The sequence below is a fragment of the Thunnus thynnus genome, chromosome 4, assembly GCF_963924715.1.
Source record: "Thunnus thynnus chromosome 4, fThuThy2.1, whole genome shotgun sequence".
NCBI classification, from domain to species: Eukaryota; Metazoa; Chordata; class Actinopteri; order Scombriformes; family Scombridae; genus Thunnus; species Thunnus thynnus.
In genome coordinates this window covers 19,706,190-19,725,171 of record NC_089520.1, presented here as the reverse complement: position 1 = coordinate 19,725,171, position 18,982 = coordinate 19,706,190, and the positions used below count along the sequence as shown (strand labels likewise).

Here is an 18,982-nt window from a genome sequence, read left to right as displayed (position 1 = left end):
TGTCAGGACCTGCTGTAAATTACACAGGTCCCTATGCAGTGGTGGAAAGTAACTAAGTACATTTACTCAAGTACTGTAATTAAGTACAATTTTGAGCTAATTGTACTTTACTTCAGTATTTCCATTTTATGCAACTTCATACTTCCACTCCACTACATTTCAAAGGGAAATGTACTTTTTACTTTTTACTGTTGTACTTTTCTCACATGGGTTCATTTCAATAAATGTTCAAATGATTCAATATTTCACCAAAAATCAAAGATTAAAGAAAAAGAAACCCAAAAACTGAAAACAGATTTATGTATCAGAACTTTGTTTTTTCTTCTCCCATTAATCACTTCACGACCCCTCAGATGTATCTGGTGACTCTTTGGAGGGGCCCGACCCCTAGGTCGGGAACTTATATATACTCATGCAGTGCTACCTGATTTCTTGGCCTCCGTTATTGCTGCTTCAATGCATAGAAAAATGAATACTGTTGATGTGAGATATGAATGAGTAGCAACAGCATGAAAGATCATTACAAACATAAACAGATGCTAAGTCCTGTAATAGTGAATCTTTTCTCATTTCAAGTATAATGAGGGCTGCATTTAAAAATAAAATACATAACAGAGAGCTTTTGAAAAAATGCATCCTAAAATAAAGTGGATCAATCATATTAGGCTCTTAGATCGTTTATTTTCTGTGACTTCAGTTTGGATCATTTGAGTTGGTATATTTGCTCAAAAGATTTGTGCTTATATGACACATCCTGGTTTTGAACTGCCTGTGGGAAGTAGCCCTAGTGTCTGTCCATTCTTGATTAAAAGCTGTGTTTTCACTGTCTACTTTTCTCTTTTTAGAGCATGCCATGTGAAAAAACTTTTATTTAGCTGAGCTGATACTAAACGGTGACATGAAAACACTGCTGACCACTGACTGGTCAGTCGTTTATCTCACAAATTAATTTAGAACTATGCATCATGTCAGCACAATAGACTTTTTTTTTACAGCAGGCATTTTCATACATTATGTTAGGAAAAGCACAGGTGTTAAAAATAACATAAACAACAGCTCTGCTCTATTGAAGACTCAAAACGTCACAACAGTGAACCAGCATGTACAACACCAGGACCCTGAAACTGAAGCAGCTAAATGGAATTCAGCCATAGTTGATTTTATTAACACCTGTGCATTTCCTGTGACATGTCATAATGTCTTCTGTGAAAAAAGGCTTGTATCAACTAAAATAATAATAATAATAATACATTTAATTTGTACTGCACTTTTCATTCTCAGTGAAACTCAAAGCGCTACAGTATTAATAACATGGAACACACAACATAAAGAAAATAATATGAGTTAAGATGAAAAAGCCTTCCTGAATGGAAAGGTTTTGAGACCTTTTTTTTAAAAAAAAGAGTCTAGGGTCTGTGCTGCCCTCAGATGGTTTAGGAACGCTCAATCCCCCGTGGTGCGGAGCTTAGTACTGGGGGCCGGACGAGCAAGCTGCTGGCAGATCTGAGGCTGTGAGTGGAGGTTTGTGGTGTGATTAGTTCCTGTAGGAAGGGAGGCACATGTCCGTTAATGGATTTGTATGTAAGTAGCAGGACTTTGTAGTGAATCCTGAAGGAGACAGAGAGCCAGTGCAATGAAAACAGAATTGTTGTTGGTGCTCTATGTTTGTGTTTTTGGATCCTGGCAGCACTGTTCTGAATGTACTGGAGCTTCTCGATGCTCCTGCCAGGGATCCCTGTGAAGAGCTCATTGGCTTTATCTCCTCAAGGTAACTACTTGAGGAGATAAAAGCATGGGCAAGTTTCTCTTCATCTGACAGGGTGAGAGGGGGGTGGAGTTGAGAGATGTTTTTGAGATGGTGGAAAGAGGTTTTGCATAGATCTCTTATATGATCATCAAAAGTCAGCTGAGGGTCAAACCTAACACCCAGAACCTTAGTACTTAATGTACTTTAGTGGTGAAAATTCTCCAACAAATTTGCAACTAATCAAATTACCACAAACCAGCTTACAGGCAGTGTACCTGGAACTTGTGGGGATCTTACAGGTCTGAGTCACTTTTCCTCTTTGCCTGGCTGCTAATCCAGCCGTGTAAGGTAGTTGTACATTACTTGAGTGTTTCAACTTTATGCTACTTTAGACTTTGTCTCCTCTGTGTTTCTTTGACATGAACAGTATATGACAGCTATAGTTACTAGTTACTCTGCAGATTAAGATTTAACAAATATAAGATCAGCAAATACAATATGATGCATTGTTGTAAAATAGAAAACCCAGCAGAATATAAATATATATTTATGGCTCCAACTCAACCAGCCAGCTGCTTACACATAACAGATCTATAATTACTGCCCAATAATAAATATATAATCATATAAAACTCTGAAGGGGGTCATTCTGCATTATAAGCACTTTTTAATTTATACTTTTGAATACCCAACTTGAAACAAGGTATTTTTTCTATCGTGGTATTGCTACTTTTACTTCAGTAAACCATCTGTGTATTTCCTGTATGACTCCATATATGTGGACATATGCAGTTGGTATAATATTGTTTTAAGTCTGCATTAAGGAAGACAGAAGAAAACTGACATATACATTGTACATTAACATCAGCTACTGCTACTTCTGTTAGCCTTCCTGTTAGACATAGTGCACTTCTATGCTTTCACCATGCTGATAAAGGTTGTAATGAGGAAAGTGTCTCAGCGATGCTGCTGCTGATTATTTAATTACAGACTGAGAAATTATTATAATACTTCAGATTGACAGGTTGAAGTAGAGAGAGACAGAAAGGTGGCCTGCTCTCAGTTGGGGCAGCAGTGTATTAATAACTGCAGCTCCTACTCTAATCCTGATAAGAGGCTTTCTCAGCACTGCTCTGTTCCACCTCTTGGAAACCAAGGCTGAGCTCATTTATGAGCAGCGAGGTCACAGTGAAGTGTATTAAACCATTACTCTATTCTCCCTCTGGGTTGCTCTCTACTGCCTGGGGTCTCAGACTGTTCCAGATTCACAGTCTGTGTGGTAATGGAGAGAGACCCTGATCCATATTCTTGTCTGTGTGTCCTGCACCGCAAAGATAGAGACCCTCATATGTGGAAAGGATAGTCCTGCAGGTAGTGCAGGAGCCGCTTTGGGAGTGGCAGCTGGTCGGGGCAGTTTGTGTGTCTGTTGATGGTGAGGCGTGTCAGGTGCTGCAAAGAAGGGAAGGCCTCAGGTCTGCAAAGGGGGCGCATGAGCCTCAAAGGCACGCCACTGTCCTTAGCTGTGCACTGGACAGAGCTGGGCTTTGCTTTGGGGTGGATGTTGTCCTCATTAGATGCCTGGTCCTGTGGTGTGCGGCCTGAGCCAGTGTAGTGCTGTATCAGACTGAGAACATCAGGGAAGGACTGCAGGTGAGGCAGGCCGGGGAGGAGGGAGTCCAGCCAGAAAGAACCCCTGTTGTACTCTATTCGTACACTGGTGGGTCCACAGCGGGTCTTCACTGACAGGGCCAGCATGTACTGAGGGTGGCTGCTGTCCCGCACCAGGAACGTGCCTTCAGACTTTGTCAGGAGAGCATCCCGAGCCTCACTCGCTGAGATGGAACCCCAGTACCAGCCTGCAATAAGACAGATGGTTTTGATATCAGTTTTTAATTAATTTTTCACTTTAATTTAGTTCTAGATCCACTTGTTAGGCTGATTCCTCTTTTCACCCCAGTTCCTTCTGCAATATCACCCCCAAAGCCTTTAGTACAATATCACCTTCCAAAATGTTTATCATGTGCTCATAAATGTCTCTTAATCAAATAAATAATGCATATATGAGCTGGATTCAAACAGCTAGATGTTATATTTAAATGAAATGAAATGCAATGCCAAAATGAGAGAGGCTGCTGGTGTACCTGAGGTCTGTAGATACTGGAAGGTGGTGGTGATGCAGCAGAGGTCCTCTGCTGGGTCCCAGGGTGGAGGGGAGGGATGTGGGTAGCATGAACCTCCTTGCTCCTCATGATGAAAAATAGTCACTGCCCGGGCAACCATCTCTGACTAACAGAAGCCCTGTCAGGACAACGTTGATGTTGGTGCATCCACATTTATCAACATGTGTCAAGCAAGATTTTTGTGCAAGTTTATACTGAATTTTGTTCCAAAAACTCTGTGAAATAAAGTAAGTGGTAAAAGTTTTCATATCAGTCTTTAAATGCATATTTTGGTTGTACAATTTTATTTGAGAAACCATCACAATTATTACAAAAATGAGAGACAAGACTGTCATTGTCCAAAATTAGCAAACAAACTATAAAACCAAACAATACCAAAAAAAAAGAGGCAGAAGCAAAAACTATACACACAATAAACAACAACAATTACATAATAATAAAGTTTATATAGCTTTAAGCTCGCTGTCTAGACAATTCCTGTATTTTTGTATTAATAAAAAATGCTAGAATAAATCTAATTTATGCGATTGTTTTTAAATATTCTCACCTTAGATTACAGAAAAACATGAGGATTGCGACCAGTTTGAGAAGCAGTTGAAAAAAACAGTCCAGAGAAAAATCCAGCAATTTCTCACGGTAAATAATTAATTTTCACGGGCGAATAGTGTCGGATAAAGGCGCAACAAAAACTATAAAACATTCATAATCACTATCTGTTGTAGTCAAATAAAATGAGAAAGAATATCACCGGTGGTCTGCTGAAGTAAAAATGTGAGCGAGAAGCGGAGCGGCTGCGTTTTATTCAGTAAAGTGCAGCACAGAAAACAGATCAGTTGAGTTTGTACTGACGGAGGTTCCAGGAATCTGTTTCCAAGAAAGGTTTTGTGTTTCAGCGCCCGCAGTGACAGACAGGCTGCAGCCAGCAGCTCCACTGAGCTGCGTCAATACGCACACACTGTCCACACACTGAACTTCCTGCTCAGATTTCACAGTGAAACGTACTGATGTTACAACTCTATGAAGAAGGAGTCAATCCTTGCAATGCAGAATAAGATTAATAAAAATTGCATTGCATGAGAGGAGTACAGGTGTTGTAGATAAGTCCTAAACCTGCTTTGAGAAATGATTTCTAAGTTTGTAAATGGCCTCATATAGCTGAGAGCTGGACCGTATGCAGGATTTCAGAAATACAACCAAACCCACCTCAACATTTTGAGTCTGTGAAGTTGTTCTGATTATTTGGACTTAGACAATTTATTTCATTATGTTTATAAAATGTCATTTTTCATCACAAAGTCTTGACTGTTACTTCAGTGTGAATGAACGGACAGATAAACGGATATGAAGATGGCATTGTGAAATAAAATCAGACTTTAGATGAGTGTTTGGGGCACCGCTGCCCTGCATGTTTTAGATGTTTCCCTGCTCCAACACACCTGATTCAAATGAATGGAGCTTGATGATGAGCAGATCATTTGAATCAGGGGTGTTGGAAGAGGGAAACATCTAAAACATGCAGGACCAGGACTGGAAAACACTGCTTTAGAGAAGAGCATTTTGAAATAATATCAGCTTAAAAAGAAAAAAAAAAAGAGAAAGAAAATAAGCACAAACTCTGTTATTGTCTAAAGAAGCAAGATGAAACATTTCACAATAATTATTAAAATATATGTCATAGTTATAAACTATGTTTGTACATATTTACATGATTATTATTTCATGATTTCTTATTAACAATTTAATATTGAACGCTTTCGGTCTCCAAATAAAATAGATACCTGTGGATCTTCAAATCTGATTTATAATAGTATAATATAATTTTAATTTTATTCTGATCTATAACTTACGGCAGATTATTATTTATTATTTCTTTCATCACTTGTAATGTAAGAATTTTCAACCTTTTATGTTGAAGGCACAGAGCATTGCTTCCTGTGATGTTTGTGTTATTTCTGCCAGCAGTAATGTGTTTGATGCTGCATTCAAGTCCAATGGAAATTACGACTTTTACCCATAACCCTGTAAATACTACATTAATTATATTATGTAAGACTTGTAAGTTTTCAACATGATTTATTTTCACTTACTATTCATTTAGACCTTTGGTCTGTAGTCTACAGCCATGCACTTAATGTGTATCGTTTAGTTAATATTGTAGCCCACAGCAAACCAAACACTATAATATATTAACATCCATTCATTCATTTTATGGCCAATTCTCTGCGGTCCTCTCCAGCATGCTTTGAGCAAAACCTTTCAACCAGTAATTATCATTATCAAGAAAAATGTGGTGCAAAAGGTTTATTTGTTCTTCTGAAAATCAGCTGCTCTGTGTCATTTCAGAAGTCAGTAAGTTGTCAGAAGTCAAGATTCATCACCATCCACCCACAATTCCCATGTACAAAGATAATGACCTCTTGAAAGCTGCCATTCAGCTCTGAACCGTGTTTCCGAGAAAAATTGTTCACATCAGCCATGTTTCCCGTGAGATATGAAGGCAGCATAACGAGCAGCTGAAGGCTTCTGAGTAGAGAGGCTTCCTGGAAAACACACAACAAATTGACCTCTACTACCGAGCCCTGATCCCTGCTGCCGGCCAGCATGACTGTAGGATATCACACACACACAAACACAAATAAAAACGAGGATACAGACACGAGAAAATAAAGAAAATATTTTATTGTAGGTCCATGTAAAACAACAGCTTTCAGTTGAATGTAGTCAAACCTTAATCAGGTGACTGGAGAAGTGATGTAGATGAATTTACATGTGGTAAAGAGTGAAGGATGGGCACAGCATAGGCCTATTCCTAGGCAATATAAAGGATAATCCACCCTAAAACAGAAAATTCATAGCAATTTCCCAATGGTTGTAAATAGATTAATCAATATTAGTGAATTAAAAACAGTGAAGCAACTGATTCCCAAAAGTGGAAAGCAGAGGCAGGAGAAGGCAACATGGATGGACAATAGTGCCTTCAACCTGGGCAGTAGTAGACAAATGTAAGTCAATCAAGAAAATAACACTTTTAACCCTTTAACATCCAGATATCACATTTCATTTCCCTCTGAGTAGCTTTAAGGTTGTTAAAACATTCTTGTTGCACACTATGAGGCAGTGTCATTGTGTAGCAGCTTGTTCAAACTATTACTTGAAGCTATATGATGTTTACACTGAGACTCTGTGTTTCCATGGCTGCATTATCACATCACATAGAAATATTCTACATGTCTTGTACCTCATTTTTATATTATCTTGAGAGGCAACTGGATTTGTAAGATCACAAGATCACGCGAAAATCCATCTTGTCAGGCTTCAAGTTATGCGCTTGTGTCCGAACCACCGGTGGTTTGGACCAATCAGTGCTGTGAATCCAGCTGCCTCGCAAGGTAAGATGGTGATAGACAGACGGTTCATCCAATCACCTGCCAAGTATTTTTTGAAAGTGCCTTCCCTTTTCCAAACAGTTTCCAAGGACGACTTCTCAGATGTCTCTGTGTAACAAACCATCTAATGCGTCAGGTTACATTTCTTACACATTTCCTTAAAATTCAGCCTGACATATTTGGTATCTTTAAAAAAACTTTTGGATCTCAACTATACTCACTGTAGATTTTTTCCCTTCATAATTATTTATTATCATTATATAATTATCTGCAAGATGGTCCTCCAGTCTACCTCCAATCTACCAATTATTAACACTTTATAATGACTTTAACATGTTTTCATATACACTTAAATTGAATTTAATTTTTATAAACCAAAAGAATCACCACTCAATCACCCTCATTAGACTCAAACCATCAATTTCTTGTTCAGTGTTGACAGAGCAGCTATTACTTTCATAAACATGTTTCACAACAGGAAAATTTATATGAATTCTGCTTTATGATGGATTTATTTATAGTTTCCCCTTTTGTTCCAGTGTGAAAATATGTCCTCAAGTAGCCTAAAAATAAAGAAGGAATGGCTAGAAGCTAAACAGTCAAATAACAAGTCAATTCATAGATATTGTGTGGGTTTGCTTGTGTATCATGTGTATTACGTCTAACTTTCTTCCCCGTTCTCTCCTGCACCCTTGATGAGGCGTTTGTTGCCCCTCTTCCCTCCTGGTCCGCGGGGCTTGGCAAAGGCCTGCTTTAAGGTGTGCTCCATTGGGTGGACCTCCTCATACAGGAAGTCTTCTGTCAGGCCGTCGCCACTGTCTATCTCCATCTACACACATACAGAATAATACACACACAAATGAACTTGTACACAGATGAATCACTACTCTTTTCAACATCATAATTCATAATCATGGTACTATATTTGTGTGATTTGGGTGATCTGTACCTTTTTGGTGACCTCCAGCTGGTAGTCTCTCTCCACCTCATCCAGTAGCCTGTTCTTACAGCTGGAATACAACATCCGCTCCTTGATACTACAGGTGTACCCAGGCATCGAGTATATGAACACTGGAAGAGACATTAAGTCATCACTTCACCAGCTGATATTTTCTGCATTGCTCGATCAAATATAACTACTGCTAAACTATCGCCCTTCATTATTTGTGCTGTTAAATCTCTCTGTGCAGCAACACAGAAACCTGACTCATATGGTACAGCTCACAGTCAGAATAACATCCTGCCTTCTAGGCACATTACATTAAACTCAGGGTAGACAGAGTACTAGAACATCATTCAATAAAGCACATGTTGTAACACTTGGCCTTAATCAAATAGGAGTAAGAGGACTGAGAAACATTTAGTTAACTACACACAGTCACTGATACAGCCAGTGGTTTCTGAAAGCTGCAATTGATTCTTTTTCTGAAAACACAATATTGTCATATTATATCATACATTATATTATCATCACCTTATAAACTTGCTATGGGGAACATGTTAGGATAAAATTTCCTATTTAAACAGCCAGCTGACACAGAGCAACATCAGCATAAATTTGGAAACCTGATCACTCTCCTGTTTGATTTGGTCAGGTTTGGTCTCCACCGACTCCTGAGGGAAATATCTGGTGCTAAATGCTTGTTGTTTTTATGTTCAGCAGCTATATGCTAACTTTTTCTGTTTGCCGTTTGGCACTGAGCCGGTAGTGTGCAAGTTTATAAGAACTTTTTTGTTAAAAAAACAAACAGCTGCTACGGCTGATAATGAGTTTGATGAGAGCGGTGAGAGTGAATCAAAACAATACAAGTTCAACCAAAACAATGAGCTGTAAGACACTAAAACACTTCGTCCAGCTGAGAGTAGTTGCAGAGTCTGGAGATAATTCTCTTTGGGTTCGTCACTATGAGTGAATTATTTCTCATTACACATACAGTAGACATTTCATCCATTGTTACCATAAAAATTAATTGGGTCATTTAATAAGGAGATGAGGTTTTGGGAGATTCTAAGACAAATATACTGACTCTTTTTGGCAACTATAGACATTGTTATGGTGGCCCTGAAGTACAAAACATAACAACAAAACTGAAAACACATCAACATTTTAGACAATTGAGCCACTAAGCAATCCACTACGCATTCATGACTAGTCAGTGCATTGGTGGAAGTTAACCTCCATACATCATCACTGACTGACTTGATGTGGGTTTGGTCCAATCACAAACAAGAATTGTTGTCCCTACCTTCTCCATTTTGTGAAATGTTATTGTGTCTTTCTTTTTGTTGTTGCGCTTGTCTTTTTGTTGTTGTGTTTTGCACTTCAGGGCCACTGTACATGGCAGTTTTTATGGTAGGAAACCAAATGAAGTTCAGTAAAGGAGAGGGGAACCTATTTCAGCTTCTAAAATTACTAAAAATGTTTTAAATAAAAACAAATTCAATAGACTTTTCATATATAATAATTCCTTCATAATTCACGTGGCTCTCCCTCCAGTTTCTTGAAAATAGCAAAATTACAGATCATGCTATTTCTATTAGTGAACTACTTGTATCCCTACATTAGCTCATCGCTGCACTCACATCTACAGTGAGCCTGTGTACTGACCGAGCGCCTCCTGCAGCTGGCCCTGGTGAGAATGTTTGAAAATGAAGAAGTGGTATCTGGGTGAATCTGTGGGAATCCTGTAAGGAAGCTCATGGGTTTCTGTAGGTTTGGTGTGAACCAGCTCAATGGTCTCTTTCTCTACATCCAGCCTCTGCAACACACACACATACACAAGCATGCTTTGTTCACGGGTCAAGTCATGCACAGCCAATTTTACCGCTATTCACTGACAAACATTGAAGCACAGTTAGTTTTGAAAATAGATCCTTACAGCTTCTTTTTTATTTACAGAGAGTTTGTTACATTTTGCATGCTGTATAATTAGCCATAAAGATTTTCTCACCAGCTGTATGTAGTTGATGCGTTTCTGCTTGAGTTGCTGCAGAGCTCGCTTGGCCTCTTCTTGTAAAGGGAATGCAAGACCCTGAAGAGTCTGTGCCCTTTTGTCTAAGCCAAACTCCATCGTAACCTGCAGAGTTGACAGAGAATCATAGAAAACTTTGTGCTAATACGTCTCAACACATAAAATAAAATAACTACATGAGCAAAGGAAGCTAATGACTGAAACAGATATCTATGAATAGATTGTGACATACTCTCGCTCGTGCTGTTGGAGTCCCAATACGTCTGCGTTCATCCTGTGGACACATTAGACAGTTTGTAAATCTGACTCTTCCTCACACACACAGACACACTCCAAAACTCTTATCAAGAAGAAAATCAACGTACCCATACAACTTTATCCTGCAGGAACAAAGTAGAAGCATACAGGATAAGTATGGAGTATATATATAGTATGTTAGGTATTTAGTTCATATCATATTCAGACAGCCTGTATTCTTTTACCTCTGTGACTTTAATTTGTTGTAATTCCTGCTCAGCTGCTGTGAGTGGAGCCGGAGAGGAGCAGGAGGACATGTGTCGCAGGTATCCCTGGAAGCACAGGTCGTCCTGCAAACACAGACACGGCAAACAGGAAGGTACATAATCACAGCAGATGACGATTCACTGATCAGACATCATGCTGGAGAGATTTTACTGACCTCCACGGTACCAAACAGTTCGTCTTTGATGTGACCTCCTCCAAACTCTTTCTTCAGTGTGGCGCGGGTCGCTGCGTACACCATCTTCTGCCTCACCTGCAGGATGCCAGGACACACACAGGAGGATATAATGAGCTTTAACCATTTGTTATTATGGTTTGGGATTTATCATTGATTTGTATTTACTATAAATAGTCTTTATTTTTATTTTGTGGTAAATTAATTTGGTAGTTTAGTTGAGTGTCGATTAGCTGTTTAAATGACTGATTGATGACTTTTCTGTTGTTGCTTTGTTTGAGTTTAGCTTCTGATCTATTTTTAGTTTCTGATCCATTTTTAGTATTTTTAATTTAAATATGGAAAGATGTGATGACAAGACAGACATGTTGAATGTGTTGAAGGCAGGTGATGCATTTTAAACTATAAATACTAAATCCTTCACAAAATTTAAATATTTTTTCAATTTATGCTTATTAACAATAATCACAATCTAAAGCCAAACCTGTGTTTACATTTTTTTTGCCCTCATATAAAAAAACCTTTAAAATGTTACATGTATAACAATGTAGTTCATAAATGTGGTTTTCATCTTATTTTTAGTGTACAGTAACTCTGGCTGCAGTACTTTGAGCGACTGAAGTTATGACTGTGGCTGTTCAGGGTGATAACGTGAATTAGCCTCTCCGGACATACTGGTGATTGGTCAGGTGACCAGGCAATGAAGATCCACTCATATCCCTGTGCATTCTGGGAGTCCAGACGGTAGAGGATGTAGCACGGCTCCTGAGGTGTGAGCAGAGGAAGCAGGAACTGATCATAGTCCCTGTCCCAGCTCTGTGCTGGCTCTCTGTATGAATCTAACACCAACTCCTCTGCAGACAAAAACCTGTATCAGCATCTAAATATTTAGAACAAGTCAACTGAAAGTTTACTTCTGTTTCAACTGTCTGTGTTTACCATTCATGATGACAATCTTCATTATTCTGATGGCACCTCCCCTTGCTCGGGCCAGAAACTCTTTGAGCTCAGATGTTGCTAAAGTAACCAGATATAAGGCAGACAAGTCAAAACTGAGGATGGGGGGTTGACAGCAAGTGAGACAGAGTTGGGTAAATAAGAACATGAGACTCCACTTCAGGTAGAAAATTTGATCCACTGCCAGATAGTCACACTATCACCTAAAGTGACTCAGACAGGAGACATATGACCAAATAATCACTGAGAAATATGATTTTGAGGGTGAAACAACCTCACCAATCCCAGAATTTCAAACCTATGAATGGTAGTTTGGTACTAGAAAGTAGATTGAGGTTTTTAATGTTCTCCCTCCTTCTCTCTCACCATGGTTACCAAACACAGTGGTCTCATAAATGATGTAAGATCAGGTGAGAAAGGTGAGAGAGGTATGCTTCCGCCAATCCGTCCCCCTACGCTCCAATTACCAAATGCCATAACACATGTACTGTATGTATAACTATATAACTATAATGTTAACTCTTAAACTATCCATAAATGTCTGTAGGTGCTAAATATCATGATCGCTGGACATTTTTGATGTGAGTCTAAAACAGGATTACAATTCTATAGATGTGCTGCTCTTACAGTCTATAATTATTTACATCCACAGCAGGTAGAAAGACAGTGAAGTTACTGCTTCAAGATGATTTTTTAAAGATAACATTAAAAAAAATCAGAGAATATCGTCAGTGAGATTGTGAGGATGAATTATTTACCGTGGCACAGCTCAAAAGCTAAAAAAAATAAGTAAAAAAGTAGTTTGGAAACAACGAAGACACAACTTCCAGAGCATCCTCTTAAAAAATGTACTTACCGTTAATTCCAGTTTGGTGTGACATCTTTTGGCAGTCAGTTTTCAGCTCTTCACACTCCTCTCATGGAAGAAGGACCAGGTCCAGATCACTGTGTCCTCGCTCTTCTTGCTCAGCAGGTAAGGCTGCCTCTCCACTGATGGCAGACAGATGGACCCACGCGCACCTGTGTGACATAAACGCCTCGAGGGTGACTCGGGATATTCACTTGAAATACAATCTGCGGAACTGTGGCTGATGAGTAATAACGTGCCTGTCAGTGGATATGCCACCCTGACCACTGATCTAAAACTCTTTGCGTATCGATGACCACAACTTTAAAGGTCTCGGTGTGGGAGCCTCTCTCGTGTCAAATACTGCATTGTGCTGTGTGTGAGGGGCAAACCAGGCTATGCAGAAATCTACCCGCCATGACATCAGTGCTAAAGTCTTTTCAGATGCTATCAGTGCACCACATGTAATGACAATTTATCACTCATTCGCATAAGAGTGTCCGATCAGCTCAAGGCTGACGCAACTGCGTGATCTCAAATTCCAGCCGCCTAGTCGCAGAAATGTGACACCAGGCGAGAATCTGACAGCTACATTTCAACATTGTTGTCTGGACTAAGAATGGGGGGATTTCAGGTATTTGTGGTCAGTACATTCTTGGTATTTTTATTGGCATGGTTGCCTTTAAAAATTAATGAAAAAGCCAGAAAAGGCTGTGCACTATTAAAGTATGGGAATGTGATGTCTGTTACAGCGAGATACAACCTCATTTTATCCCAAAACGTAAGGCAAAGAGCTCCAAATATGTAGTGTGTTCACTGAAAGAGTTGGCTTGTGAATGATCTGTACAACAGGCCACAGACAAAAGCAAAAAACACACTAACAAAGTCAGTATACACTGTACAGTATGTGTGTATATTTGGGTGGAATGAGTGATGGTGAGAAGAGGGGAAAAAAGTGTTATGTTTGAAAGAAAATGAGTAACAAGTGCATAAACTATCACACCTTATTCCGCCGTCCCTCCTCCCACACATTCAGCGGTGGTTGAGAGAAAGATAACTTTGCACCTGTGAGGTTACCTGTGATGGGATCATCCATTATTCACTCAGTGGTGAGTACACAACCCAAGCATCCATACATTATTCAATAGAGTCCACCCCCATCTCTTCTACTTCAGGAAGACACACATTATGTGCACAAAAAAAGGAAAAAAAAACACCCATTCATCAAATTGATTAAAGCTGTCTGCGTTTCTCGCTCTCTTGCGTGTTTGTTCACAGATTGGTTTACTGACTGAGGGAACTTCTGTTTGCATCTGTTAAGTGAGCTCACAAGTTTAGTGTCATTGTTGTGAGAACCAGCAATCCTCTAATCCTGTAATTATCTAAAAATAAAAGACCCATTTTTAAGACATATTTGCTGTTTTAAGTTTGAAATTATCCATAAACAAAGAGCAACTTGTATGATCTTATCAATTTTGTATTAGAGAAATTGTGAAACATTTCAATTTACTATAAAATGTAAATGTTCCCCATTCATTGGTGCTGCTGTATATCAAAGATTTATCTAGATGATTAAAGTATTTTAGTTTAGTATCATGGCACAAAGGAAGGAAAGAGTAGCTGATTTTTCATCTATAACTGTTTATTCTCAAATATTTAAACAATAACAACACTGATTATCAGTTATACATGACATAACAATATACAGTGTAACAATATTAATTTAACATGAATATTCACAAGTTCTGTAAAAAAACTACTATTAAAAGGAGATATGTGGGATGTGGCATCAATCATTTTTTAATTTTAAAAATACTGTTGGTAAAAACATTAAAAAAAAACTTTTTTCCTCCAAAATACTGTTAGGCCTTGAGGCTCTCGTCATGCCAAAAGAGGCAGTTCAACACACTAAGGTCACTGAACCATCCCTCTATAGGTCATCAACATACGGGAGCCAAAATGTCTGTTGAGAGAAAGAGAAGAAGAAGAAGAAGAAGGTATTAGCGAGCGCTCTGTTCATAGCAGTTTGTCCAATGAGAGATTATTGTGATATGTTTGATCTCACCATGTTAGTGCAGGCGCTCGCAAATGTCAAGTATCTGGGGTTAAACTGCAGGGTGTTGATGGGTCCTGAATGTTTCCCATCCAGCACAGCCACCTTCATCCCACTCTCTGTGCTCCAAACATGGACTCTCCCGTCCTCTGAGCCTGTACAGCGAGACGCAGTTTGTCACAGTCATGAGAGAGATCTCACAAGCGGAGACACAAATATAAAGCTGAGGTGTAAGGACTTACCAATCATGACAAACTGTGAGTCGGGAGTGAAGCATGCCTCCAGGGATATGCCTTTACTGTTGTTGTAGCCCTTTGAATGAGCAAAGTTAGGAAACTTACAATTAATTGCACTGATATACAGACAGATGTATAATAATTGGGTAAGTTTGTGGCAATTGGAAATTACTGTTTGTGTCTTACAGAAAAAGTGTGCAGCACAGATCCATTGAAAGCGTTAAGGACGCGAATCATCCCTCCGTTAGTAGAGATGAGGATCTGTTTCCCATCATTGCTGAATTTGAGTCCAGTCCAGTCACAGACGCGACTAAACCTCATTTCAAAGGAGGCAAATGGACCCTTTTCACAGAAACAGTTCATATACAGGGATTAAAGCAAGAAAATATTTATGAGCCTGAAAAGTTGTCCAAGGATTAAGTATTAAATGAATTTTAATTTTAAAAGAACTTTAACCTCTGAATATATCAGATATAATCATGACAGCAACTTTATGGAGGTCGACTCCCACATTCATACATACGAGCACAGACACTAACAGCTAATGTGCTGATTTTGCATTTTACCTTGTCAAAAGCACGAAGGTCGTACAATTTAATGGCCTGAGATTCCACTCCTGCAGCAAAAATCAGTCCATCAGGGTCAAAGGAACATACAGGTTTCCCCAGCGGATTTGTCAGACCCTGAAACACAAACATGGGGAATAAAAAGGGATGTTTCAACAGAAAGTTTCAATTTTGACAATATATTCAACAAATTTCAGCCTCCTTGCTTACTGACTATTGTTTGTCATACTTCATTCATATTAATGTATCTTTTCATACACGTTATTTACTGGTGGCACCTTTGAATTTTGATGCAGAAACAGTATTTTCTTTAAGAATCTTTCATTTAGTGTTTTTACATGTTGTGCTTTATTACAGCTGCTGTGTTTGGGTGCAGTTTTACATCTGAGCAGGAAGATCAAGATCCAAGAGAAGCAGTGGTTGGCAAAGCAGGTCTGGGGACACCCAGTGGTCACAGGACAAATGCTCATTAAACGGGGCTTTGTTGACTGCTGATACACAGAAGTGCCTCAATGTGCAGTAATTTGTGAGGTCCTGATCGAAAGCGCTAAGAGTTGTAGCAGCAGCTGTGATTATAAATTTGAGTAACTGACTACAGACAGTAGTGGAAGTGTCATTATGTTCACAGACAACTCACTTGGCAGTTTGGAGACCGCAGATCCCAGATCCGGATCGTCTTATCCAACGAGCCTGAGATAAACGTATCATCCACTGGCGACATGGAGAGAGCAATAACCCTGAAAATAAAAATCACAGGAGAATCAAATTAATTTTAAAGAAAAAAAGATCATTTTAGACAAGGTAATAAGCCAAAAAAGGACAAGGCGTAACTTTGATGATGCCACTGAGAACTGAGAACAGCAGCGTTATCTCAGATACTAATAAGAACAAGCTGGAGACAATAATAAAATAAGAACGGAGCACAGACAATAGTCACCGTCACAGATGCAAGCATGGCAAACTTCTGTGTTAATGTGTTTGGAAATACATTATAAAAGCACAATTTTTCTTTGTAAATTTAGTGTAAATGTTTATTTTTTTACATACTATTTTTTTATCAGCATACTGGATAAAAAGGTATAGATAATCAATGGATTAGAATAAGTACTAACTTCAAAGATGTAGGGAGTGTAAAAATTTACTTTTTGTGACCATTTTAATGAAATTCTACTTATGCATAACTCCACTTGGAAATGCAAGTTGTTACTTCTTGGTTTGATCTGATTAGAGGCTTGAAATGCTCTCCAGGAAACAAGAGTTGGATCACAAAAATGTGTGCAGTCATTTCTTCACCCAGCATCTGACCAGCGTTGTGCATACTGGGGCGGCTGAGGTTCAGGAGATAGAGTGGGTCGTCAACTAATCAGCGGTTTGATCTCTGGCTCCTCCAGTCTGCATGTTGAAGTGTTCTCGGACAAGAGACTGAACCCTAAATTGCTCCTGATGGCTGTGTCAGTGGTGTGTGAATGTGTGTGTGAATGTGCATTTAATTAGATCCTGATGAGTAGGTTGTCACCTCGCATAGCAGCCTCTGCCATCAGCGTATGAATGTGTGTGTGTGAATGGGTGAACGCTGACATGTATTGTAAAGCACTTTGAGTGGTCGGAAGACTAGAAAGGTGCTATATAAATGAAGTCCATTTACCATTTACCAAACATCTTCTCATTGTACCTTCTCGGGTGGAAAGAGACTAATCTGTAGCTTGGTATTACAGCACAATATATCCTTCCTCTGGGCTCAAGGTTTGTTTGTTGCTGTCTTTACTCACCTTGCAGTGTGACCTGGGAAATATCGGATGTACTTGTTGTCACTCAGTGACAGGTAACGAATGGTATCTGTAAGAAAAGTAACAAATATTTTATTTACCAAAACACATGAGACCACATGAACACAAGTCCACACAGTGCTAGCACAGATAACATGTATTTCATATTTGTGACCATTATAGCCAAAACATAAACAGGTTTAAGGCTGAGACATGATTCTGACAATGTAGAGACATCCTTGTAGTGAAAGGATTATTCTTACACACCACATGTACACACAAACCACAGTTTTTATAACATCAAACATTCTTGTCACAGTCTGTGCTTTCAGACCCATTTGTAGACCACATGTATCTGAATTCCGTTTTCAATCATGTGGTTTGTTTGGTGCTTTGTGCCAAACAGCCCACTGTCAGTACTGAGTTATTACCATCCAGTTTGTTGGAGCTGTAGACCACCGTCTGTGCGTCTCCATGCGTGAAGCGGATGAGGTCTGCTCCATACTTCTTGCTGAACAAGGTCCGCATGGGCCTGAGAAAGGACACGACATTTCAACCTGTTAATCATCTGATCACCTGAGAGCATAGGTAGGTAACATGCAGCACTGCCACAGACAGTTTCACAACAATCACAATATGAACCAATTTATCTAATTAAGACAGTTTGGGTATGGAAATTGATTATTAATTCAATATATTTTGATCATGATTCATTTTACTTTGAGTTTAGATTAGAAAGATAATTACACAGTTACCACTTGTCATAACATGCATACTTACTTTCCTTCCCGGATATCATATAACACAATGCAGTCGTCGTCGCTGCTTGATATCGCATTTTCACCGTTTGGGCTGTAATCCACACAGTTGACTTTCTGTGAATTTTCTCGATATGTTCTTGCAACCCTGAAACTTCGCAACACGCTGTCTGTGATCTTCATGTCTGTAGCGCAAAGCTTCTCATAAAACAATATACAGTATAAAACCAAAGGGTCGTCTTTCTCATCAGTCCCCTTATTTACTTCTGGTTTACTGGAGCCAGCGAGTCATTTCTTTTCTCTGTCTGGTCGAGCGATGAACGGACTGTTGCTTGCATTTCCGGGAAAAAGCAGCAAAAAACAAACAAACGAACAAATGTAAACAGTATTTACATCTTGCAGCGATACACCAACGTGTAGAAACAACGACCATATGTTCCGTTTGTTTTCTCAGTATCTCTTCCAACGCCAGGGCGGGGTTTGTCAATCACCGCGAGCTTTCAAATGCCGCAATACAAGCGGGCGATGCCGGAAAGACAAACGAGCGTACCGCTGTCAGGAAAAAGGAAGTTACGACAGAGCACAGGAAACTGCTGTTGGCATCACACACTGTTAAAGAGTTGTTTTTTTATCCTAAAAATGAATTTACAAACAGTATGAAGACAATTATTACAATTGAACAGACACCACACGAGACATAAAAACATTTACATTTACTTTTTTGTTATTTATGTGTATTGATTAAGAAATGACTGTTTATTTTATATATCTCTATGTATATTTTTACATTTTCTCAATTAATTTCCACGTTAATATT

General features: G+C 39.0%; 2 protein-coding genes across 4 annotated transcripts; both read right to left on the bottom strand.

The window, feature by feature from the left end:
* Positions 1-1,235: 1,235 nt before the first annotated feature.
* Positions 1,236-4,821, bottom strand: LOC137181514 (cytokine-inducible SH2-containing protein-like). 2 transcript variants are annotated; one of them, XM_067587279.1, is made up of 3 exons: positions 4,475-4,821; positions 3,889-4,142; positions 1,236-3,603 (listed from the first exon to the last, which is right to left on the bottom strand). In XM_067587279.1, the coding sequence occupies exons 2-3, from the start codon at positions 4,025-4,027 to the stop codon at positions 3,092-3,094; spliced, it is 651 nt and encodes a 216-aa protein (XP_067443380.1). In that variant the 5' UTR covers positions 4,028-4,142; positions 4,475-4,821; the 3' UTR covers positions 1,236-3,091. The 2 variants fall into 2 exon arrangements, with proteins under 2 accessions (XP_067443380.1, XP_067443379.1); XM_067587278.1 differs by having other exon boundaries at positions 3,889-4,045; positions 4,475-4,819.
* Positions 4,822-6,643: 1,822 nt separating this feature from the next.
* LOC137181559 (WD repeat-containing protein 82-like) lies at positions 6,644-18,979 on the bottom strand. Of its 2 annotated transcripts, XM_067587352.1 has the most exons (15): positions 18,188-18,979; positions 17,839-17,939; positions 17,411-17,477; positions 16,279-16,378; positions 15,642-15,758; positions 15,262-15,417; positions 15,082-15,151; positions 14,852-14,994; positions 11,658-11,831; positions 10,965-11,060; positions 10,768-10,872; positions 10,265-10,345; positions 9,922-10,072; positions 8,263-8,384; positions 6,644-8,142 (listed from the first exon to the last, which is right to left on the bottom strand). In XM_067587352.1, the coding sequence occupies exons 1-15, from the start codon at positions 18,346-18,348 to the stop codon at positions 7,975-7,977; spliced, it is 1,812 nt and encodes a 603-aa protein (XP_067443453.1). In that variant the 5' UTR covers positions 18,349-18,979; the 3' UTR covers positions 6,644-7,974. The 2 variants fall into 2 exon arrangements, with proteins under 2 accessions (XP_067443453.1, XP_067443452.1); XM_067587351.1 differs by lacking the exons at positions 6,644-8,142; positions 8,263-8,384; positions 9,922-10,072; ... (2 more) ...; positions 10,965-11,060; positions 11,658-11,831 and adding an exon at positions 14,408-14,749 and having other exon boundaries at positions 18,188-18,742.
* Between the last annotated feature and the right edge of the window lie 3 nt (positions 18,980-18,982).

What these genes read in the sequence shown, in the direction of transcription:
- LOC137181514 (XM_067587279.1), bottom strand. Translation starts at nt 4,027, where the DNA reads ATGGTTGCCCGGGCAGTGACTATTTTTCATCATGAGGAGCAAGGAGGT. An exon ending in CCAGTATCTACAGACCTCAG is followed by an intron (nt 3,604 to 3,888) that starts GTACACCAGCAG and finishes GTCTTATTGCAG; the next exon opens with GCTGGTACTGGGGTTCCATC.
- LOC137181559 (XM_067587352.1), bottom strand. Translation starts at nt 18,348, where the DNA reads ATGAAGATCACAGACAGCGTGTTGCGAAGTTTCAGGGTTGCAAGAACA. An exon ending in TATGATATCCGGGAAGGAAA is followed by an intron (nt 17,940 to 18,187) that starts GTAAGTATGCAT and finishes GTCCTTTCTCAG; the next exon opens with GCCCATGCGGACCTTGTTCA. An exon ending in GGTCACCTGACCAATCACCA is followed by an intron (nt 11,061 to 11,657) that starts GTATGTCCGGAG and finishes GGCATCCTGCAG; the next exon opens with GTGAGGCAGAAGATGGTGTA.